The 25,490-nt window shown below is 47.5% G+C and overlaps 1 protein-coding gene and 1 long non-coding RNA gene across 2 annotated transcripts in view; one reads left to right on the plus strand and one right to left on the minus strand.

Annotated features, from left to right (window-relative positions):
* The window catches only part of LOC119443086 (sodium-coupled monocarboxylate transporter 1-like), a 195,896-nt gene extending 184,078 nt beyond the window's left edge, over positions 1-11,818 (plus strand). Inside the window, exons 9-15 of the mRNA XM_049662580.1 lie at positions 3,985-4,073; positions 6,635-6,750; positions 6,897-6,964; positions 8,169-8,255; positions 9,016-9,206; positions 10,677-10,845; positions 11,769-11,818. Of these exons, the coding sequence (XP_049518537.1) occupies positions 3,985-4,073; positions 6,635-6,750; positions 6,897-6,964; positions 8,169-8,255; positions 9,016-9,206; positions 10,677-10,779 (654 nt within the window). The 3' untranslated portion in view covers positions 10,780-10,845; positions 11,769-11,818. The remainder of the gene's footprint in view (positions 1-3,984; positions 4,074-6,634; positions 6,751-6,896; positions 6,965-8,168; positions 8,256-9,015; positions 9,207-10,676; positions 10,846-11,768) is intronic.
* Positions 1-25,204, minus strand: part of LOC125943344 (uncharacterized) — a 135,476-nt gene extending 110,272 nt beyond the window's left edge. Inside the window, exon 1 of the long non-coding RNA XR_007465754.1 lies at positions 14,292-25,204. This is a non-coding gene — a long non-coding RNA (uncharacterized LOC125943344). The remainder of the gene's footprint in view (positions 1-14,291) is intronic.
* Between the last annotated feature and the right edge of the window lie 286 nt (positions 25,205-25,490).

Raw genomic sequence — 25,490 nt, forward strand, 5'->3', positions numbered from 1 at the left:
CCGGGAGAGTGGAAGGAAACTAGATACGCAACCGCTTGGAACGTCGACAAAGAGAGGGTGGTGCGAACGTCGTGGGTCGCACAGCGGCAAATCTTCGAGAAACCTTTATTACCTACCTGGGTGCCTACTGATATAGAAAATGGTGCCTATTGATAACTAATCTACTCAATATACATACCCGAGGAACGCCGACGAGCCAGCTGTGGAAAAAGACGACGACGAGCGCGTGAGCAGTTACACGAGCGCGTTCACGCGGGTCCCGAGTTCTTGCTTACGCACATAAAAAATCCACAGAAATCTAGCCACAAACAGCTTCGCAGTAATATATATATACATCTTTTTAGGATGGTCGCCCGTGTAGAGTATTTATATACTCATCCTGCTTTATAAGCCTCAAACAACCCTCGCTATAGTATTTTGTTATATATCTGCTTACAAAAATGTTCTTATGATAGTTTAATTGGCGTTTTATATCGCTGCGTATTTACAAAAGCATGTGGTGTATAAAAACGGTGCCAGCATGCGAATACATTTGGTTTATTTGTGTTCCTAAGATATACGCTTGCTGCAAAAAACAATGTTCGTGCTATTGAATAATGTGAGTATAAGCTATAAATTAAGCAAAAAGACCGAGCGTATAAGGCTTAGTGGCCGCACTTTCATCTGTCGTGGAATCACCCATGGTTCGTTCTTTTTTTTTCTTTTCTACAGCAAGAAAACTTGAGATAGCCCTTGTACGGCCGGTTGCATATCTTGAGGTATTGATTGCGTATGAATGAAAATTCCCTCCCGTAAGCTTCTTGCCCAACATTGCAAGCTTGAAATCAAATCTTCCATTGAGGCAAATCCATAATTTGATGATAGCATGCAAATTTTATGCTCTGACATTCGCACATGGGTGAGATGGTCACGTGACACATTCCGATGTGAGGTGAAAGGCAGGCGAAAGTCGCAGGTAACCAGGAAGTGTACTCTCGAATAAAATGTACTGCATACGTTTCAATAGATTACAAACATGACCGCACGCCAAGTTTGCACATTTATAAACTTTATCGGCAGCCAACATTTTCACGTCAATGAGGCCTAACCTAAACTGCAACATCTGTACCCTGTGCGGGTAGTAAAGCTTACCATGCAGGATACCTGCGGCTCACTTCTCACCGGTGGTTTCGTGGTGAGCTAATCTCGTCGTGTGCAATTTCTTGCTCACCAGCTTCAGCCTCGACCCGACCGAGAGGCACACCGTCTGGGGTCTCTTCATCGGCTGCTTCTTCACTTGGATGTCGGTGTACGCAGTCAGCCAAGCAATGGTCCAGCGATACCTCACAGTTACCAGCATGAAAGGGGCTCGAATGTGAGTTCAACAAAAGTCCTTACTCATTTCCCAAGAATTTACGCGATTAGAATGCAGAGCACTATCTGTATTTGCTCGGGAACTTCCGAGTGTTTTCTAAGCTTGAAAGCGTCAACTTTCTGAGCTGTTGTTTGCATTCTCGAGAGCCATTCTCAAGCTACCTGCTGGCGCACATTGACCCATGCGCGAGCGCACAAGCATCCACCATGTATGGACGCATGCAGATATGTCTACCAGACGTAGGCCACGAAAAGGTGTGAGATCCAACAATATAGCTACTTCTCAGGCAAAGCCAATCTTTAATTATTAGAGTCATGCAGATGCAGAGGTTAGGGGCAAAATTGAGCGGATATAAAGGAAGCGAACGTACGCATGTGCGGCTGCTATCAGTATATCACGGTGCCTTTATTGCTGCAGCGCCATCTGGATCAATCTTCCTGGACTGGCGTTCTTGATGTTGATCTGTGCTCTGGCCGGCCTGGTCATGTACGCCCGGTACCAAGATTGCGACCCGCTGCTGACCAAGAAGGCGACAGCCCCTGACCAGGTAAGTTGTAAGCCTTTATGATTGTTGGCAAAGGAGATGCGGTACTGGAACAAAGGTTGTGCATATTCTTATAGGCATCTTTTTGGATTTACTTTCAATTTGTATGCTAGTTTTGTTAACCTGTTATAGATTGCGTTTTTTATTGCGATAGCAATTATATGGACACTTCAACCGGATTTCTTCCGTCGGCGTCGCCGTCGTCGTCGCCGTCGCCGTGAGGTTCCGTATAGATTCCAAGGGCGATAAAATCGTCGCCGCGCGCCATATGCGCAGCGAAAGCGCGCGGGGGACGCGCGCTATCACGGAGGGCGAACTCCCCCGCGCGCTATCACGGAGAGCGAACGCACGGCGGAAAGCAAACGCGACCGTCGCGCGAAAGGCCATGGGTGTATGGGAGGGAGGGAGGCGGGGCGGCTTTGTGCTCCGGCACCAAAGGCGTATCTTGCCACTCAATCTCCCACGCAAAAGCATGAAAGCGGGCAAGCAGCGCAGGAGGGAGGGGGGGGGTGGGGCGGCAGCTACTCCTCTGCCAACAACTTCTCCTCTGCACTTCCCGGCGGTGCTGGTCGCCCGCACCGTCTCTTATCTCCACACGGCTTTGACCGTTGTATGCGCTGTGCATTCGCCGCTCAGTTTCCGTTGAAGCGATAGACCGCGCAAACCTGCGCTTGCTGCCAGCGTTTTGACAGTCGTTGTCTGCGGTCATTCAGTGTGATCTATTCATGTTTGCTTGTGCGCGCTGACACCACGATTGTTAATTCAGTTATTAAGCGAATGTGTCCAAGTTTATGCAGCCGATAAAACCACTATCCCTACTCTAAATATCTCTCTACTAATTTGCTATCGCAATCGATGCTTCGGCTTTCGGGCGAAACTGCGACATTTTTAAAGCGAAGCTTTGTACCTCTACCAGCCAAGGGTTCTGTCGTGTCCGTCGTTGTAATCAAAAAACGATCCCGATGAACCGCTAACAATTGCAGGTATAGCAGTGTAGCTTACTTGAATTCAGGCATTCAGCGTACAACTAAGCACTCGTTTTCGCAAGAAAAACCACAAAAACAATCTTCAAAGTGATGAGCCAACATGATGGATGATAAGGGCTGCGGGCAAACAACGGAAACAGGCTCGGCGCGGTCCGTAAGATCAGATTGCAGCTGTTACAAAGCTTGTGCAGCTGCTTGAAAGAGGGTTGACGTCATTCGAAACCCTTCCAGCCAAGTAACTACTTCGGTTCATTTTCTAGACTCCCCCACTATGGGGTAGTCTAGTATAGTGTATATCACACCGATCATAAAGCAGTAGTGAACATTGTTGTGAAGTAAATAATAATAAAGGCCGTGGTTAAAGTTACGTTGTAGTGTGTGAAATATCAAGTGCGCCGCAGTCACCGTGAGGGTGGCGTAAGAAGCTTCGTTTTCCAACAACCTTCACAGGGAGGATTGACGGGCAATTTTTTTATCTGGACTGAGAAATATGCCAGGTAATCCTTTTTTAGTGTATTATATATATATAGGGTGTTTCAGCGAACACTTTCAAAAATCCTTAGACGTTGCCTGTGGCAGATAGCAAAATTCTAGTTCATGACCTGGTCTACTCGAAGAGCTGGCCTCTTCGAGTAGGCCAGCTCATTAACTAGAATTGGGCTATCTTCCACAGGCAACCCTACATAAATTTTGAAAGTGTTCGCTCAAACACCCTGTATATATATATATATATATATATATATATTCCCTGACGAAGGTCGGACCCCGGCCGAAACGTTGGAAATAAAGTATCGTTTTTTTGCGTACGTGCGTCCTCAACCTCCAAGTTCCTGTTCAACTACCGGATCCCGGCATAACCTCACTTCATATATATATATATATATATATATATATATATATATATATATATATATATATATAGGTACCCTGAGGCAGCCAGCGCAATTCAGTCCTGTATGCTGGATTGTTTGAAGACGTGGACGTTAATTGCACGACAAATCGCAGTGTGACGTTATATAATTACCAAAGTCGCATTAATCAACTTTGTATTTGTACTTCATACGCATGAACAACTCATATTTTGTAAACGTTTGCTCTAGCTACTTCCTCTCTACGTCATGGACATCCTCGGAAGTCTGCACGGAATTCCTGGCCTATTTGTCTCCGGCATATTCAGCGGCGCTCTGAGGTAGGCTTTAACGTGTTTATAGCAATTCACATCTGGTGTAGAAGAGGGCGCTCACTCTTGCCGCCACTTATCCTGACAGAACACCAGCTTTCTCGCTTTCTTTAGCGCTATATGTAGGCACGGCCAAACCAATCAGTCTCTTTTACACATGGACAAAGGTGCTTATCAATGTGTACTACACCCTACGCCACCAACGGCGCAAGCGGAACTGGCGATTCACTCTCGCACGCGAAAGGAGGAAAGCGGGAAGGCCGCGCGGGAGGGAGGGAGAGTGGGGACGGCGGCTTCTACTCTGCCCCCAACTTGGCCCGGCTGCGGCGGTCGCACGAACCGTATCTTGAAAGCGATTTGCAGATGGCTCATAGCTTTGTATGCGCTGTGCGTTCGCCGCTCAGTTTCCATTGAAGCGATAGACCGCACGAACATTAGCTCGCTGCTGCCGCTGCGCTTGCTCACGCCAGTGTTTTGACAGCGTTTGTCTGCGGTCGTCGAGTAGGATCTATTCATGTTTGCTTGTGCGCGCTGACACCATGCTTGTTAATTCAGTTAGTATGCGAATGTGTAGAAATTTATACAGCCGATAAAACTACTATCCTTACTCCGTTTGGCTCTCTACTAATTTGCTATCGCAATTGATGCTTCGCATTTCGGTCGAAACTACAACTTTTTGTCAAACAATGGCAAGGGTGTACAACTGACAGCTGTGTACAAAATACAAAGATGAACAAATGCGAACCAAGCGAGAAGCTGACATCCCGCTCCGAAGTCTCGCGCTTTTTTTCTTCTTTTTCCTTTCCTTTTCTTCTTTCTTCTTTTTTTTTGGGGGGGGGGGGATAGGGAGGGGCGGCTTTTAAAGGTGTCTCTCGCTCGGAACGACTTTAATTGCACAACGTTCTGTATAGCACTAGGTTTCTTTTCTTGGACCCGATGGCATATTTCAATGTATGCTCCCGATATGTTCTCGGTCAAAGCTCCACCATTGTGGTGTAGTGTTTTAGGAAAAATTTCACCCTTCGCCTTTGGTATTCCCTTTATCTCGGGATTGTGGTTTCTGGAGAATGCTCCGACGTAGTCATGCGATTCTGAAGTCGAGAGACTTTATATTCCAACGTTTCAGACTGCTCACCTAGTCTTGAGATCGCTGCTTTGAGCTCTTTGCTTTCTTCCGTCGGTTGACAGCGTTCACACTTAACTTTGTCGAGCTCATCATACAGGAAGTCAAGACTAATGTAATATATTATATCTAATCTCTTTCCGTATTTTACGCTACCACTTGAATTTGAGGTCATTCGTTCTTTTCATTCTTTTTTTCGAGGTTCTTCGCGAAATAGCCCATGATACTTGTTGGTAAAAAAAAATACAAGGCAACAAGGTGGATAAAATTGGCAGCAGTCTAGAGAGCAAGAATAAAATTTCGCGTCAATGAAAGAAAGCATTCTAACCATTCTAACCTGCAAGAAACACAAGGCGATGTGTTATGACTTTATCGATCTGTCCATGCTGCCGCCAGAATGATTCCAGTCCAGCGATGCAGTTGTTTATGTAGCAAGCCTTCCTGTAACGGATGTGACGTCACGGGCTATATTGACATGACGCAAAAGGTGGTGGTGTTTGGTGGCGTTAGTGGCGTTTTCAGACGGTCTCACGCGCTTGAATGCTGGCACGCTCTGAGCTCCAATTAACACAAGGCGATATGTTAGGACAATGTTGAAATGCCCCTGCTGCCCCCAAAGTGCATACGAAGGATGTACGTCAAAGTTTGAAAATATGTATATATTAAGAACGAGCGCGGTCAGTATGTGCGGATTGCTAAGTCTGCTAAATTAAGTGTGATTTTCTGTGGCATTAAATCCGCACGGTACCATATTTCTCGAGTTATGCTCTTTCGATTCTGTCACTATGTTGCTCGTTGAACTTGAGAGAAGAAAGAATAGAGGGAAAGACGCCGCAGTGTTGCGGCGCGCTCGAGGGGAAGTCGTGGGCGTCAAACGAGCGGCATCCAGCTCCCCCCTGATTCATCCTAGTGATGCTGGAGGGCGAAGGAATGCTTAGATATTTAAAGACAAATGAGCATGACAAAACGAGTTTCATTTGAGGCTCTGTCAATTTAGAAGAAATGGCTAAAATGGAAACAAAATAAAATAGAAACGCAAATAAAGACGTTTCGGGGCGAGGTAAATGTGGCACTGCAGCCGTGCAAACGTTCAATTGTTACTAAAAATGATGACTCGATCGCGGCATAACTGTCGGAAAGTGTCAAGGGAGGCCGGAGAATGGAGTTTGGACTGCGACGTTTCTGGCGTGGTTCGTCTTGAACGCGATAAAAAGCACCCTAGATGATTTCTTTTTCTCTCTCTCGTTCTGTTCTTTATTTTTTTTCGGTATTATATGGTTTTTGCAAGAGCAACTCGTAATATAACGAGTTGTAGAACACCCACTACATCAAGTAACTTGTTGTCTGCAATTTGACGCATGCGACCATATTAGTGATGTTATCTGTTCGCCTTGCGACTGTTATGCTTTAATGTCAAATTACTTTAGCTGTGTTTCACTCATTGCAGTACGGTTTCGTCCGGTGTGAACTCTCTGGCTGCCGTCACACTCGAAGACATCATCAAGAGGTATATCAAGAAGGACATGAGTGACCGCTATGCTACGAATCTCACGAAAATGATCGGTACGTTTCAAAAGGAGACTTGTCAAGATTGGGGACGTCATTTTTATGTGATTATAATATAACCACCTTACTTCTGCCGCGATTCGACGTGACTGCACAGGTTGAAATACAGCTGATTTTATCGTTTTTTTTTCTTTTCCTATCAGCCATGTCGTTCGGCCTGGTCGCCATTGCTCTCGTCTACGGAGCCCAAATGATGGGCAACGTTCTTCAAGTAAGCAATGCGAGGACTCTCAATACGCTGAATTCACACAAGCGGGCATGGCATCAAACTTAACTTTATTATCTATGCTCGCCACATTGGCTGTTGCACGGCTAGTTCATGAGAACTCAACGATGACGTTTCCGGTTTTCTCGTACTGCATAATTACTACACGTTGTAAAATTCCATGTGCCGCACAGACGAAGAATTTGTCAAACTGCTGTTGCACTCTCGGAACTGCGATTCTGTGGAAAGAATGAGCTTGTCCCTTGGGAATATTTACCCGCCGCATTATACGAAGGCGTTTGAGGCAGAATTATGGGGAGGACGGAGGTTAGAGGCAGGTAGCTCCTAGGTATCTAAATTGCATCGCCCAACTTTGCTGAGTTTCTGCGGGCAGCCACTCGAAAAGCGGGCGTATATCCTCTTTCTCCTCCCGTATATTCTCTTTAAATTCACACACTCACAAACCACCATGGTGGATCAGTGGCTATAGCATTCTGCGGTTGAGCACGACGTCTCGGGTTCGATTCACGGCCTCGGTGGCTTAATTTGGATGGGGGCGAAATGCAAAAACGCTCATGCACTTTCTTTTAGGTGCACAACGTTAAAGAACACCAGGCGCGCAAAACTATTATGGAGCCCCCACTACGGCGTCCCTTACAGCTCCAATGTTGCCTTAGAATTTAAAGCCCCTCCGAATATCAGTAAACTATACATTGTTACAGCACTTCATTCGCTGGTGATTGATCGCACTTGAATGTCACCAATGCTCATGGTCTACAGAGTAACGGGCAGGTTGCAGGACTTCACTGGTGCCAGCAATGAAGGGACGTCCTAATGTTCCAGTTTTGAAACATGTGGATCCACCTGAATGATGCATATTTCCACAACTTGAAAGAGCGGCATTCAGCTGGATGCCCACAATTGCTCTGTGCCAAGTTTTTGTTTCACCTTGCCAAAATCGAAAATAACTGTATCGCCGCTGCATAATGCAGAGGGACGCCACGCTCCGCTTGCAGCTTGTCAGTAAGGTAGCGAAGACCGCGTTCGAGTACGGTATGTGGGCTGGAGCACGTCAACTGGTTCCAAGCCGTCTGTGCACGTGCAGTGATGCCAAAGGTGCCGGGCCGCGAACCTCTCTCGACCAGCTGTGTTCATTTTGATTCTTTGTAATGAACGCACGGGAGAGAGACCAATGAAATCTGCATTTCAGGCTGCACTCTCCATCTTCGGTATTGTCGGTGGGCCGCTTCTGGGTGTCTTCACGCTAGGGATCTTCTTCCCCTGCGCCAACAGCATTGTGAGTACATACTGTCCATCACCTTACTGTCATAGAGGTGTCTTTAAAAAATAACCAACAACAAACAGCCTGCACGCTCCTCTGAAGGAACTAAACAGTGTCTGATTTGTGCTTGACCCGCCGCGGTAGCTTAATTGTTATGCCGGTGCACTGCTCAGCTCGACGTCACCGGTTCGATCGTGGCCGTGGCGGCCGCATTTCGATGCGGGCGAAATGCAAAAGCGCTCGCGTACTTAGGTGTAGGTGCTCCTTAAAGAACTGCAGGTGGTCAAAATTAATCCGGAGTACCCCCTGTGGCGTGCCTTATAGTTAATCATGGTAGTTTTGGTACATAAAACCCCAAAATGTAATTTACTTTCTGAAAGAACGCGGAATTGAGCTGGGGGCAGAATAGAAAATTAAGCATTCTGAACGAGCTTTCTCGATCTGTTTACCTTGTTTAATGCCTTCCTTCGCCTCTCTCTCCAGCGACCCCTTTGTACTTGTATCGCCTGCTGTTCTAAGTATCGGTTGTTCGGCAGGAGGCTTATCTGGCTTAACATGACCTAGTAAGTCATATATCGAGGCTTGACAACCAGCACAAGACACCTACAGCAAACTATATTTCACAATAAAGCACGTGACAGTCCTCTCTTACATCACTCCCAGCAAAGTTAGAGTATTTATATTGAAGTCTTGAGATACTTGTTATACGCGCAGAAAACCGCCATTAATAAATTGTAAGCAAGCAGCTATGATGCAACCTTTTTGGTACGCACAGGGCGCCGGAGTTGGCACCATCACCTCCCTGGTGGTTTGTTTCTGGATCGGCTTCGGCGCGTTCGCCACGAAGCCAGCGGTGCGCAAGGCCCCCGTCTCGGTGCTCGGATGCATCGGCGACTACCTGAACGCCACGGGACAGGACGTTAACAACATCACCTACCCCAGGCCTGTCGACGTTGCTGACGCCAAGTGAGCCTCTTCGCACTCGACTATTTGTCATGGTCTCCTAGATCGGAAGAAACGCAACAGTATGGGACGAAAAAGAATGTTTCCGACGATTCTTTCTAGTTACTGCTTTCTTGCGCAACACTTTTCAACCGTATTTGCAATTTCCTAATCTCCTCCCTCCATTCGATAGTTCTACGCCTCCAGTTTTGGTTCCTTTCCTTGGATGTTCCCCATATTAGTCTAACTGAACGTCTGTCATGTTGCTTTACAGAAGACAACCGACCGGCGAAACTGGGCCTCCTTTATTAAATTTCACTGAGAATACCACAAGCTCTCATTTGTTGTCAACACATGCTGCTATATAGATTGTATAACAGAAGATGATGTAAGAAGCCAGAAGAGCGTGGCACGTATCATGCATGAGGCGTGCGAATCGTCTATGGCAGATAACACAATTTCTATCCTTGAGCATGGATTACTAGCCGGCAGAGACGGGAATTACTTGGTTAAGTAATTGAAATGCGCAATTTACTAACACGATTTCACTAAACTTTCTGACCACTTTATGGTACATATTGCAACTTACGATTTGTAGCCTGTAAGTTCGTAAGGCATATCAGCTTGAAACGAATTCTGAGAATGACAGAGGTTTCGAGATATAATTTCCCAAATTGTAGGATGAAAGTCATCGATGTCCAAACTAATTTTGTCCTACAGCGCGTAAAAAGCCATTTTCATTTTTTTAAAAATGAAGGAAGCTTAAGCTTCGCCTTTACGAGTAAAACGCGATAGCGTTATCTGCACCTGTTTCCATCGCAACGCGCGGCTGTAGCTCTGGTAGAAATGCTGGAAAAAAGGTTTGTGTTTGAGTTTCCTCGTAGCAGAATTAGGTTTTAGCGTACATTAAAATTACCATCCGATGCCGATTGGTAAACAGTCTGACGGCGAATCCGACGCCGAATGGTAAAGTCGTACTTTACCATTTTCCTGACGGATTTCACTGTGAGGAATACAAGGAATTCAATTTTTGTTCACCAAAACCTTGCACCACGTGGAGGGGCTGCGCGGTCGGGGTGGTTGGCTATTTTCTCCGCCACCCGCATCGCACGCCGGTTGCCGCCACCGAATTTTCTGCGACACGGGGCCCTTAACGCTGCCGCGTTAACAATTAAGTAAGTGGTACAGCAATGCATTTTTACCGACGGTGCTTGTCTCAAAACTGGTGCGTGTTTCAAAATTCATTTCATGTGCATGTGGCTCCAGAAATCACTGACTTTAATTCTTAAATTACAATATGTGCCCTAAAGTAAAAAGTTATAAAATTGATTAGTGAAATACTGTTAACATCAAATATGAACTGCGATTTATTGTGCAAGTAACGCCCGCTTCTTCGAAAAATCCACCTCATAGATTAGAATTGTACGATGTGCCAGAAAAAAAAATTAATGCTGTTAGCGCTTATAAAAAACACTTGTTTATTTCTTTAAACAGTGCACGATGCTGTGAGATACGAGGCCTTAACCTCAGAGTGGGAGCATCTGTGCACCTGCATAGCTCCATACGGTCACGCAAACTTGAAGCGCGATTGCTCTGACGTATCGCAACCCGCATTGTCGCTCCTCAGCAACACGTGACCACGTAAAACACGGTGGCAATACCAGTAGGTAACGCATTATAAATCATGATCGTCCATGCACAGCATGCAGCTTATGGAATTAGTATGCGACCTGGGCCGCGTGCAGTTTAGACGGCGCTTAATGTTTCAACGATTGCAAGCCACTTCATTTGGCGAATTCTGTTGATTAGCACTCGGCGTTTAGTACCGCGATGCAGGCATAGCCGGCGGCGCTGTGCTTCAATCGTGTGCCCTACGCTTCCCATGCGATCTGTTATGCAAGTACTTCGTTCCTTGGTAGTGGTAATAAATTAAAGCTCAAGTGAAACGAAGCATCAAAAGACTGCCACAGCATGCGTCATGCTCAGGGAACGCCCTCTGTGGCCTTTCATATAGGTGGCGATGTAGAACTGTCGGGCAGCCTACAATTAGGAAAAATAATAACCCAGCGATGCAATCACTAACAGAAAAATTACGAGATAAAATTAATCTGAAAGAAGCATATCCGAGCACACATTACATATTAGATTCAGTAAGCCTGCTTTTGTATATGCAAGTTTTATACTGACCTACCCGTTACATCTCGTATGGAGACAAGGCATTGGCGCTCTTTTGCCACACCTGGCCCTTGCACCAATAAATTCCATTAATCATCATCATCATCATCATCATCATCATCATCATCATCATCATCATCGTATGGAGACAGCAGCGTGTGTAAATATAATAAAAGTACAACAGACCATTTGATGCTTATATGGATGGCCGCCGCAACTGTATTTCGTGAGGAATGTTCCACACGTGACTGTACAACTCTGCAGACAGGAGGAGGAGGAGGGAAAACTTTATTTTCGTCAGATGCAGAGTTATTTAAATTACTGGGTTTCTTCTGCTAGGCGGCGTGAGGTGGCCGTAAGCCCTTGACTTTCGGCGACAGCTATATTTTTTCGTGTGCCTGTTTGTTTCAGCAAGGACATCCTCTTCCTCTATCGGATATCGTATGTCTGGTACAGCATGATCGGATGCGTGTTAGTTGTCGTCATCGGACTCATCGTGAGCTTGTTAACAGGTACGTGCAGCAAAAACAAAACAAAAATTACTCTCTTTAGCTTTAGCGTAAACATTGACAGCCTGCGAACCCTGTTTTAAGTGGTCTAGCAAACGCAGACACAGCCGAACGCCTTTATAACAAAGTGCTTGGGGTCTCCGAAATCATTCGTAATACAGGACACTTCTTTGTAACGTTCGCTCACCGCACAGTTCACAATATAACCGGGGCAGAACTATTCCTACATTATGCAGGTCATTTCATAGTAGAGGCGGTCGTTGCAGAAGCGTTGGACTGTATTTGACTCGACAGCATGAAATGGGTTTACGGGACGTTTTCATGCATTATAAAGGTCTTTTTTGTCAATTTGAATTGATTGTTTCACCTAATGATTACAGTTTATGACAAATAGGGAGTACAAAAAGAGGTTCCGTTGTCGATGAATGTATTGGGACCTCCTGTTAAAGTTAACTCTTGAAAGGAAATATATAACAGCAAAATAAAAATCGACGCGCTAGAAAACTGTACGACTGAGGGCATGACAATGCTTACATTAAAAAAATTAAGCACAAGTGTACACAAAAAATAAAGAAAGAACACAGCACAGCAAATAAATAAATACAAATATGCAAGTACCTATATGTATGTAAATCAAGCATAAACAACACGCACATAAGAAGAACAGTACATGTGCGTGGTGATCATGCAGTTCACGATGTCTTTCCCAGTCAGTGAATATCTGTTATATAACAACCATTAGCTTATCGCACTGTATTGTTACTTGCGAACGCACCAAGGGGCAACAGAGTGTGGTGTTATCTGCTTCCAGGATACACGAAACCGAGCAAGGTGAACCCGCGGACGATCCACCCAATCTACAACTTCCTCTGCGGTGTGATGCTGCCGTCCTCCCTCCACGACAAATTCATGGTCAAGAGCGCGGTGAGTTGAAAGATGGAACTAAAGAGAGAAACTTTAAACACACTATGCAATTCTGTCGCGATACCGTTACTACGTGACAGCTTTGCAACACCACTACTGCCTAAAAAGAAAGCAGTCTAAAACATACCCAAGGCACCAGGACAGTTGTCCAGAAATGCGTCACGAAAATCACCCTTAGGATAAATAATGTGTCCCAAGTATTTTGTGTAACAAGACGTCCACCTTCCAACTTCCCATACAGCTCATCTTTCATACATTACCTGTGACGAAAACGGAAAGCAAGTTCTCTATTGTTCTTTTATTTGTGGCGCACCAAGACGACGCAATTTTTCCCCCAGTAGCCGAAACATCGCTTTCCAGCTTTCCGCACAGCACGTCGTTCCAAAGCATAGCAATACGTGCAGTGAAAACAATTGCACAAGAAACAGAGAGAAACGTTTCGTATTCTTTATTTCATAGCGTAGCTTATACTGAGGCGCGCTTTTGGTGCTATTGAAGCCAAGCATAGCTAAGTACATAACGGAAATTCCTCAGGCACGCATTTTTCGTATGCTGTCAGACACTTCATTTGTCGTACAAGAAGGAGCTCGTTGATCACTGAATAGGCACACTGCGTCATAACGAGCCCGTACCGTCTTAATTTTTCAGTCTCGTCATCTTCTGCACAGCTCACAGTTACTCATCCGTACTCAGTGGGATCGAATATTGCATTTACCGTGCACATAGCCTATACACACGAAAGTCAGTTGTGAGAGAGGTGATGGTAGGACTAAGAAACCAGACGCAGGTTCAAGCGCCGTACTGCAGCGACCATGTTTCACTTCCAACAGTTGATAAGCCTTCTGCAAGCGTCTACCTGTCGCACTGAAATGAGGGGGAAAAGCACGAAAAGCACTGAAAGCGCTTACGATCTAAGCCGTAGCTGCAAGCACGCGTCAACGATACGGCAGCACGCGTCCGTGCGACTGCGCAAGTCTGGAGGAGCAGACGGAAAGTGGGAGAAGCGCGCACAGAGGGCGCTAGAGGCGGAGACAAAATATGTTCCATGACTGGCACAATTCCTAGGTACTGTGTGTGCGTGGGAGCCACACGAAAAGCATACGTGCTATGTATATCAGAAGCCCCGCAATAATTTTGGCGCCCTGTGGTTCAATGTTCACCGGAAGCTAACTAAACGAGCGTTCTTGCATCCTACGCCTCCCCATGAAATGAGGTCTTCGCGGCCGGAAATCTATCCGGCAACCTTGTGCCTAGCAGCTCAATGCACAGCGTCATGTTGTGACTAGTTTTATGCTTCGCATTTCATATACGTCGAAGCGGTATTTTTCAGAAACACGTGTGTTTTAATTTGGTTTCTTATCTGAAGCCAAGGCAGTACAGTGTTGCCCGTAGAATCGCACAGCATGTGGCTTCGCCTTCCCATTGCGTTTTCTTGCAATTGACGGCTGCCTTTCGAGAATCTTGACCCCTAGATAAAACAGAAAGAGAAAACTTATATTACCACTAGCGTGTGTTGGTCTTCGCGTAGCGAGACGCGCCGGCCACTCATGATAGCGTTCACGCGGAGCATGGGATCAAGGCATGCACAAAATGTTTTGATAAAGGAATGCCACACTTGATAGACGTGGTCATTATTTAATCTCCTTAAAAAACACCCAGAAAGGCGTTTTGATACAAACAGTCCTCGCACTCACTTTTTGTTTCTTGACTGAGGTGGCATCAGCGAACTTCCCACCCGCAGCGTGCTAACACTGAGCACCGACAAACTGCGTCGGTTTTACGACGTGCTTAGTACCCCAGAATAGCGTCAGTATGAAACAGTATTGGCTGCGCTTAGAGCTGAAATACGTTCACATACTGCATGCCACGATCGGGGTTGTTTCAGCTACGAATTTCTGATAGGAAGCAAGATGCTGGGTTCTGTTGGCGAGAACTTACGTTAGAAGGCGGCAATAGCTGCTAGTAGATAGTCCATACTATCAATGGGATAAAATCTGGATGACAACATCCCAGGCAAAGAGAGAAAAAGGTTTCTACTCACGGCCAACTCCTGATTTTGTAGCAATTTTATTCCATAGTTCACCATTTTATGTAGCTTGTTACTCAGACTTGTGTTGTAAAGCACAGAACAGAAAAAAAATCTTGCTGAACATAAGGAAGCAGTAAGCCGACTCAGCAGGGCTCGCACCTCTTAGAAGGCGCATCAACTGCCTTGCAGCCTCGTTGGTTAATGGCAATCGAAATTTTATACATTGGCAGAACTTTGCCACGGGCGCAGAGCCGAACGGTATGTCTCTCGCTTACGCCCATTAAATATTTATGCAGAACCCAACAATCACCATCTATAATGGCACGTCAACGGCCACAGTAGAAATCATGCCATTGTCGTCATACGATCATCATCAATGTGGTCGTCGTCTTCCTGCTCTCGTCACAGACACGTACGCTCGTGTCACACACCATTCATGTTTAAGAAAGCTCCAAGCATCACGAAAGGCGCAGACAAAGGGCAGAGAAAAAAGACCGGACAAGCATTCGCCCTCTGTCAGCGTCTTTTCGCGCTGCTTGGAACTTTCTTAAATATAAATGCATACTAACTCGCGCAAGTTTCGGTACTTCTGAACACAACTACTCATTATACAAAAACATGTTGGCCCACGAGGTGACGCTTTGCAGACCCTCAAACAATGCTGGTTAGCCTGCAATATTATTCGCATAACATCGATTGCCACAGTGCGTGGGATCTGCACAACTTTTTCTTATTACTCTTCCCTACACCGGGCCTCCTAGGTTAACCGCTCAGCAAGGAACACCAAACGCGTATACTGTTGCCAGTTGATGGTGACTGTATAACGTTGTATACCAGTGGCAAGAATGGGGCACTACACTAAATCGTTTTGGCATGCAGCATTGCTGCCCTACGATTTCCATTAACGCCTTTCGATTTTTATAGTACCGTGTCTGCGTGTTCACGGGCTCTTGCCGCTTCCTTATCTCGTTTGTACTACATTTGCATTCGAAGATGGCATACCAACAACACCACAATCGCAACCCTAGCCCTTTCCAATACCGCCTCTGCAGCAACGGGGCAGTAATACTAGCGCTTGTGCAGTAGGAGTCTGTCTTCAGCGCTAATCATTGCTCTCAATCTAAATTTCTATTGCAGTTTCTTGAAGTACTGTTGCCGTATCGGCGTTGTCGCTTCTACCCGATACCAGACTGCTTTCGCTCAGCGTATTGACAGCGCAGTCCAAGTAACTGCCTAGAATGTAGGCGGTAGCAGTGGGCGGCAACTTCGTGCCAAACTAGTCTGTTCTGCTGAAACGTTCTGCTCTGCTTCAAGGCATGTGCGTTGAAGCTGTGTGGCCGTTTTCATATGCACTTTCGTATTTACATATGGACGGACCGACCGGCTAGGTTATAGTTTTCTGCCCAGTATAGCGTAGGCCAGAACGCGCATTGTGATGTAAGAGTGCCGTGCCCCTGTTTTTTTTTTTTTTTTTTTTTTCTTGCCTGTTGTGTTTGTGCTGCTAATATGTGTGCAACGAAACCAATGATCTCTTCCGAGCTTACGACTGCCACTGAGGTTAGTTGAAGAATCTCGCTAGACGCGTTGAGAGAGCAATTGGTGCAAAGAGATTGACTTTCGTATGCACACTAACGACTTATTTCATCTTCTTTTTCTTTCTGCCTTTTCGCTGTTCAGGACGACTACGACGTTGAGCACATGATCGAGCTGGGAAAATCGAAGAAGGCCCGTTACGACATTTCTTCCGAGGGAAACGACAACCTCGGCTTCGCCTCCAGTGGAGAGAAACCCACCATCAACGGCGTCGTGGCACCGGCCGACTCGTCCAAGGCAACTGTGAATGGCGTCGCTACCAATGGCAGCGTCATTCATCGACGCTCTGCACCAGGTGGCGGAGGCGTCGTCACTTCCAGCCCGGAAATGATCGCCTTTCGCCCAATCACAAATGGGCACTCGCAGGGGCCATCGGCAAGAGCAGAAGTCGCGAACGCTTATTCGAGCGACACTTCTGCGATGTCTTCTGCGAAATCGGCACCTCCTGGTCCTCCCCTCGATGAGCAGACATCAGCTGATACCACTAAGACTGCAGCCGGCAGTTGCACCGAAGACGCCAGAAAGCGGATAAATATCGACTCACCGGGACTTTCTAGCGCGCGGTCGCCGAGCCGGGATTCGCGCACAAAAGGCGATTCCGACGACCCTGACATGAACCCGATAGCCATGAGTAGGGAGGTCGGGTCAGTCGAGTCGCCTCTGTCCCACAGCGTTCACAGGTCGCGGCGTTGGGGGTCCTCTAGAAAGGAAAAGCATCATCGGGCGAAGCATTCCTCGTCACCCGACACCAGACGCAGATCCGCCTCACCAAAGTGTGAAGCGATGGTCAACGAAGCAGCCACATCTCTCTGAACATTGTCTATCATTCCCTACGAACCGTGAATTATATGCGCTGGACGCACTGATATAGCATGGTATACGTGTTAAACGTGATTCTCGCAATGACATGTCAGGTAGCTGGAATAGGTCACAGCGGCCATCTTTGTCGTTCTTCATATTTTATGGCTTGAACTACGTCACAGACGAGTTGTGAGCGGGACGCGATCCTTTGGCCAGCAATTTATTTTCTGTGTGCTTGACTTGGGACGTCCGATGGTGACTTTGACGTTGACTATAGCAGGATGAGTGCGCGCTCGGCTACTTCATACGAGTATCTAGAGATGACGCTTAGAGCTATTGGCGTTTACAGCCGGCGAGCCCCACGCGTTGCCAGGCTTTATTTAAAACAAACCATTGGCCCACTCTTGTTTTGTGCATTTTTCATTGTCGCGTCTCACAATTTTATAATTAAAGAGCCAAAAAGAATGTCATATGATGACGGAACATTGTGCGACCGTACAAAGCAGTGTTTCAGTGGCACGAAAGTACAAAATAAAGTTTACGAATCGTTTGACGCGCGTTGTACTAGAATATGTTTGTTGCGCGTTATGTGCTAGAAACGACGTTCAACGAAAAAGAAGATTCATAATCTTTCGATTATCCTCAGTAATGAGCACGATTTACTCGCGGATCATTGAACCATGTATGGACATTTTGCGTCACCTTGTGGAAAGACTCGGGCAAGAAGCTGCGCCAGTATTAGGTGATAATACGTTATGTAAATAGAACTTGATGAATAGTTATGCCGTAGTAACGAAACAAGTGGATGCTTAACCTTCTCATTATGCACACAAGTGAATAAAATGTCACGTAGAACAATATTCCTAGACAAGGAATTATTTACGTGAAAGCTCTTCTAAACGTGTATCTTTCTTATATCTGTATGATATGATGAATTTCATTTGAAACTTGCTTTAGGACGCCGATCTGTCAAAAAAGTATGAAAGTTGTAAAAGGGTTTATTAGAGATCGGAGCAGCTCAGCGTCGACAGTCAAACGAGACGGCTTTCAAGCACAAGCGCCGTTGCGAGCAAAAGCGCTGGACCCACTAGCGTCTGGCAGACTAGAGCTGGACCCACTAGCGTCTCTCTTCGCTACGAAGTAAATTTTTAATCGCTTACCTTTATAACGTTATTTTCAGCCATAGTTCTTAATCCATGTCATAACCTACGACTGATTAGGAGCTACTGAAGCTTATAACAACTCTTGCACATCGCTTCACGAGACCTGTGTTGTCCCAAGCCTGGTGCCTGTCCTCCAGACAGCACCTATGTGCTTGACATTCCAGCCACGTTAAAGGGCTTTCAGCAAGCTCGAAGTCTGGTCAACGGTGGTCTTTAGATTCCAGTCACTGCCGTACTTCCCCGCCCTGTCAACCATCTGTGTCGTTTGCTCGTTATATAGCCACATCGTTGCAAATTGCAAGGCTAGCTCCTCAAAGCTGGGCTGCCTTTTTTTTTTTTTTTTGTCGTCTCTGTCAAGATTGAAACAGAGCTTCAGATGGCGGCTGTCACGCAAAGACTACAAAGAAGCCGTCTACGCCGGGGTGAGATTTAGATCACGCCTTCAATCGTTCAGCCACCATGAAAATCATGGGTAGTAGAAGGATTCTTTTGTGATTTGGCAGGGATTTTTTCCGAAAGCACGTTGTAGGTAGTAAGAACTTTATTTTTGTACGGTAAGTTAATAGGGTGGGCTCCCTGCCTAGGCGTTTGCCACGAGCCCATGGGCTCTGGCGGCGTCGTCGGCCCGCTGGACTGGCCACAGTTTATTTTCTGGGGCTGAGCTGAGCAGCACAGCACACCAACGCGCGCGGAGGCTTTCGCTAGAGGCTGTCTCCCCGTTGCTACTCGTTAGTCCTACTCGTTAGCCTCGTTAGCATTCCCACAGCATATGCTCAAGAGTTGCTCTTGAGCCGCATGACTTGCATTCGATCGTTTCTCGTGTATATATCTGGATATAGTATATTCCACATTGCTGGATTGCAGTATGTCCTCGTTTGTAACTGCTGCCACTGGACAGACTGCAATTTATTTAGTTTTGATGAGGTTTTTGTCCCACAAAAGCCATATATAGTAATCTATCTTGCTTGCGTGTCCCTGATAGAACAGTATGCGCTCGTTACCCGCATGCCGTTCGGCACCTGAGGCACCAACCGCTCAGCGCTAAACGAAAAAAAAAAAAAAAAAAAAAGGCGCGCAAAATAGATGACGCTAATTTTCGTGGGACAAATATACGCCTCAAAGCCTGTAAACTGCTTCTGGAGTGTAGTTATCGAATACACGTGAACAAACATCTACGAAGAGACAGCCGCAGTATTGCATGGCTATAGCTCCTACAAAACGAAAGCGTTTAGGGAAGCGGGCGTCTCCCCATGTTAAACGTTTTGGTGGAAAAGCCCAACTTCGCAGAGTCTCTCGATAACGTTTAGATATATTCGAAATGAAAATCTTCCCTTCAGAAAGACAGAAAGAAAAAGAAAAAGGAAGAAGTAAATGCCATATTATTGACAAAACCTTAGCTTTTTTTTTTTTTTTCATCCATAGCACCAATCCCACGCATCATGCACCCCACGTATCATAATGAAAGAAGACAAGCCAGAGTGGATACCTTACGGCGAAGACAAAGGCAAGCTCCGGAAGCCAGATACACCGACGCAGCCAAATACCCGCAAAGAAACGCTTACGCCCTGAGCGTAGTAGATTCCCAGGGCAGAGAGCTAGCGTCTGCCAAAGTCCCCTCACAAAACCCTGAGACTGCAGAAGAGATGGTGGTCACCCTAGCAACTACAGCGTGCATGGACGCAGCTGTCGTCTTTTCCTACTCTCAAGCAACTGTCAGAAACTTCGCTAAGGGTCGCGTGTCGACAGAAGCCCTAAAGATGTTGAAGAGCCGAAGCACTCCGATCTCGTACACCTGCATGGCATGGGTTCCTGGGCACGAGAGACTGGAGGGGAACGAAGCGGCACACGCCACGGCCCGTGATCTTGCCTGTCGGGCCAACAACAGCATCAACAACCCTTCCTACTCTCGACACGCCCAGCCAGCGTCAGCAGGGGCAGAGAACGTAGCTATCGCATACTCAGCGATCCTTCAACATCACAGGCTGGAGCGCAGGGTGTACCCACCACCTCACCCAAGATTAAACAAAGAAAGCACCTCACTCAGAAGTCTGCAAAGTAACACTTACACCCACGGCATACTCATGCATAGAATCTACCCGACACCACAAGAATATCTCTGTCCAATTTGCGGCGTACCGGATACCTTGGCGCACCTGACCCTTGAGTGCCCATGGCACCTAAACACAGCCGCATCGCCCTCACCAAAAGACTAACGCCAGACAAGAAAGCGAAGACCTCATCGAAACGTGGGAGGCCAAGCTCGTCTCCGAGGACCTGGAACAACAACGACGCCTCTTCGTCAGGACCAAGGAGTCAGTGAAGGCCAGAGGGTTCCTGGACTGTGGAGACCTCCCACCTAGAATATCCCACCCGGGATACTGTTTCGAAAATAAACGTTTATTCCTCCTCCTAGTTATCTTTCGACATTATGCTGGAATAAAGATTTCTTTCTTTCTTTCTTTCTTTCTTTCTTTCTTTCTTTCTTCTTTCTTTCTTTCTTTCTTTCTGTCTTTCTTCCTTCCTTCCTTTCTTCTGATAGCTTTCTTTCTCTCACAGAAATTTTACACTTTCAAGTTCCAAAGTTCAAATTGTTAATTCCATTGTTTTTATACGCCTTATTTAACCACCCGATCCATGGCCAATACCCCACTGTGGGTATGCGCCACAACCACTCAGGTCAACAACAGCAAGAGTTCTTTAGTGCCATTTTCGCTTTTCCGCTGAAGAGTCCAGTGTATGTATATGTCTGTTAACAAGAATAAACTAATCCCCCAAGTTGAAAAAACGAAGTACATTGGGGTGATTTATGACAGTAAACTCAGTTCTCTACCGCATATTGAGTATGTTACTGCAAATGGAGGCCGTGCCCTCGGATCACGACGGCTAAGCAGCAATCGTTCAGGAATGCGAAGAGACACATTGCTAACATTGCCACCTAGTGTTTTGGGGAGAAAGCACACGGAGAAGACGAGAAAGTAGAGGATCCGACTGAATTGTTTTGAGCCAGCACTAAACCACCTTGTCACCTTGTTCGCCTCGTTGTCCAACCGCGTGACAAAACTATGGAGGTGCTGGGAGGTGCTGGGTATCCCATGCACAAGACCCCGTCCAGCAGCAGGAACCCGAGTCCTACGCCCGTGAACACCCCAGTTCACAAAGCAAGCCGTCGACAACGAGGCTTACCACCAGAGACACCAGGACAGCCTGCTATGACGTCGTCTCAAATCACCACGGAAGTTCCGACGCTTCTTCTTCCGACATATTGTACCCTTCAGAACCCGCTGCCACCCCCTGCCTTTCACGGAGATTTATATGAGGGCGTGGATGACTGGCTGAGTGAGTTTGAACGCGTCGCTGCGACCAACTGCTGGGATGATGCCACAAAACTCCGGCGCGTGTACTACAGCTTAAAGGATGCCGCCCGCGCGTGGTTCCAAAATAGGGAAGACGTGTTAACATCCTGGCGTGAATTCCGACATCACCTTCTGGAGTGCTACAGGAACACCGACCGCCGCGAACGCGCTGAGCGTGAACTACAATCCCCCGTTCAGATGCTGAATGAGTCCGTCACCATGTACGTCGAAGATATGACTCGACTTTTCAAACGAGCGGATCCTGCTATGCCAGAGGACAAAAAGTTACGCCACCTGATGCATGGTGTGAAGGAGCAACTGGTCTGGTGCGAAGCCCTCCAAAAAGTGTGGCCGAGTTCCTCACTGAAGCTGTGACGATGGAGAAAGTTCTTAATCAGCGGTCTGCCCTCTTCTACCGGCAGGTGAATGCCACGTCAGCTCCCGAATTTTTGGCCACCTTCGGGAGCGGTAGCACCGAATGGGTTCGCGAAATTGTTCGCTCAGTCGTTCGCGAAGAAATGTAGAAGCTGTACGGATTGAGACAGCCAATGGTTGGCTCCATCGGCAGTGTTATCCGCGATGAGGTTCAGCAAGCACTGCACAGCCACCGGTACCCACAGATGCCCAATGTGGTGCCCACTGATGTGGTACCGGCCCCCATGTTCGCTGATATTCAGCCCCGTACGTATGCGGACTGCTTGCCTGTTCCTCGCCCCGCAGACCGGATCAAGGAGCATGCGAAATTCGTGAGGTTAAGTCATGACGAAGAGCGGCGGTCACGGTACACCAGCGGAAGGATCATCTGAAAAAAAAGCGTGAGGTTGAGGCCCGATGGGCAGTGATGAGGAGGAAATACCAGATTGAAGATTACTTGCAATGCGTGAGGCTTTGGCCCGACGGACAGTGGCGATGACCATAGACCAGCAGGAGGACCATCTAGAGAATGCGCGAGACTAAGGCCCGATGGACACCAGAGAGGAGAAAAGGCCAGACCGAGGACCACCTGCAATATGTGAGCCTAAGGCCCGACGGACACAGCGATGATGATACACCAGTTGGGAGACCATCTGAAAAAATGTGCGAGGATAAGGCCCAACAAACAGCGGTGACGAGGAAGGACCAGACCAAGGACCAGACCAAGGACCACCTGAAATGCGCGAGGTTTAGGCTCGACGTACAGCGGTGAGGTGGAGAGATGAGAATGAGGATCACGTTAAACGTGCGTGGCTAAAGCCAGACGGACAGCGGTCAGGAGGAAAGACCAGACCGAGAACTACCTGAAATGCCTGAGGCTAAGGCACGACGAACAACGGCGGTGACCACGGCACACAAGCTGAATGACCACTTGAAGAAATGAGTGAGGCTAAGGCCAGACAAACAGCGGTCAGGAGAAAAGACCAGACCGAGGACCACCTGACGCTAAGGCCGACGGACAGCGGCAATGCCCATGACCAGTGGAAGGAAAATCGGAAAATATGCGCGAGGCTAAGGCAAAACAGACACCGTAGAGGAGGAAAGGCCAGATCACTCACACCTGAAATGTGTGATTCTAAGGCCCGACAGACACCTGCGACGACGATACACCAGTAGGAGGACCATCTGAAAAAAATGTCACAGTTTCGCCCTAAGAGCGAAGCAATGAATGCGATAGCAACACAGCAATGTCATACGAAGTAAGGTGAGCGGCTTTGGTAGCAATATGAATTGTAGTAAACATGAGCTGATTAAGTAAGCATGTGTGCTGCGGCGTAAGTAGACCGACATGAAGAGAGACTCGATGACCACGAGAAGGCGCGTGTGAAACGGTGGTGTTGATGAGAAGCGCTTCCCGTGGGCAGCGCGTGCGAAGGGACACACCTGTAGCGCTGCACTGCCGATCCGGGCAGCATTGCATGTGTAGCGTGCGTTGGAAAATGTGGCCCGACTATTACTAACTGAATGAACAAGCGTGGTGTGAGCGCGCACAAACAAACATGAATAGATCACACTGAATTACTGCAGACGACTGTCAGAACGCTGGCAGCAAGCGCATACGCCGAAGCGGCGAAGGTACGTGCGGTCTATCGCTTCAACGGAAACTGAGCGGCGAATGCACGGCGCATAAAGGTCTGAGCCGTGGGAAGATAAGAGACGGTGCGGGCGGATCGAGCGACGAGCGCGGTTGTTGGCAGAGTACGCGATTCAGAGTTGTTGGCAGAGTTCGCCGGAAACGCGAAAAAAGTACGCGATTCCCGCCGGGATCGATCCCGCGCTCGCTGAGTGGGAGCCGGATACTCTACCCCTGAGTCACGCAAGCGCTTGCTATCGGGCCGCGGAAATACCCTTAATACAAGCACGCAGGGAGAGATGACCCGAGCCTCCGCCAGTGTGGTGGCGTCATCTAGATAAGATCCCTGCAAACGCAGCGTCCGCAGGCGCAGACGACGATATGCGATTCAGACGAGGCACGCAATCAACGTGCTCCCGAGCTGCCAAGCCTCCGCCAGTGTGGTGGCGCCATCTAGTTGAGGTGCTTGCAAACGCGGCGCGCCCGACATGTAAGTTGCAGTTGTAAGGCTTGATCGGGTTCAGTAGACTGCTGTGCAGAGAGCATAACAAGCCTCAGCTCGCCGTCGACGCCGGGCGGACAGTTCAGATCGTTCTCGTCAAAACGAGGCGAACAGACTGCCGCGAAGACCCTGTTGTACGTGGTGCCCAAATCGGAGCTACTGTTGAGCCGCTCCACCAGCTTACGCTGTGACTCTGCTGCGTGTGCCGCGCAGGCCTGTGACTTCTTTTTGCGCATGCGCACTGGTTGCTGCGAAGGGGCCTCCTGGGCACGAAAATAGTAACGAATTTAGGAACGCGTTATAGAGCCGTCTAGGCGTTGTCCATGGATCATTTGAGAACGTGTTCCTAAATTCAACATTTTCGTTATTAAATGTTCGTGCAAGTCACCCAGTTCTTCGCCGAGCAGCATGCCAACAATTTGTGCCTGCTGTTTTCTCGACACCAGGAGCACGGCATTTTATTCCCGTAAAGATTGGTGCCAGCAGAGCAGCCACCTGAAACAAATGCGTGAGGCTAAGGTCATACGTTCAGTCGCGATGACCGTACACCAGTGGGGGGAATCATCTGAAATAAATCAGGGAGGCTAATGCCCGACGTTCAGCGGTGATGACGGTAGACATGCAGGGAGATCATCTCAGATAAATGCATGAGACTAAGGCCCGACAAAAAGCTATTATGACGATGGACCAGAAAGACTATCAGGCAGAAACATCAGGTTAAGGCCACGGCAGACCAGCAAGGCAGACCAGCAAGGAGACGGCAGACCAGCAAGGAGACTATCTCAAGCAAATGTATGAGGCTAAGTTTTGGCGGACAGTGGCAATGATGAAATCCGGTGGAGCAGCCATCTGAAACAAATGCCAAATGTGGGAGGTTAAGGCCTGACATGAATCGGCGTTGACGGTAGACCAGCAGGGAGATCATCTAAAATAAATGCATGATGCTAAGACCCGACGGAAAGTGGTGCTGACCGTGTAATAGCGGGGGATCATCTCAAATAAATGAGAGAGGCTAAGGCCTGGCGTTCAGTGTTGACGGGTATAAAAGCTGGAGGACTATCTCAAATAAATTAAGGAGGCCAAAGCTCAATTGCAAGTGATAATGACCGTATACCCGCGGGGGGATTATCTCAATAAAATGGGGGAGGCTAAGGCCCAAGGGCATCATCTCAAGTAAATGCGGGAGGATAAGTCCCGGCGGACAGCGGTGGT

The sequence above is a fragment of the Dermacentor silvarum genome, chromosome 2 (genome assembly GCF_013339745.2).
Source record: "Dermacentor silvarum isolate Dsil-2018 chromosome 2, BIME_Dsil_1.4, whole genome shotgun sequence".
In the NCBI taxonomy this organism is placed as follows: Eukaryota; Metazoa; Arthropoda; class Arachnida; order Ixodida; family Ixodidae; genus Dermacentor; species Dermacentor silvarum.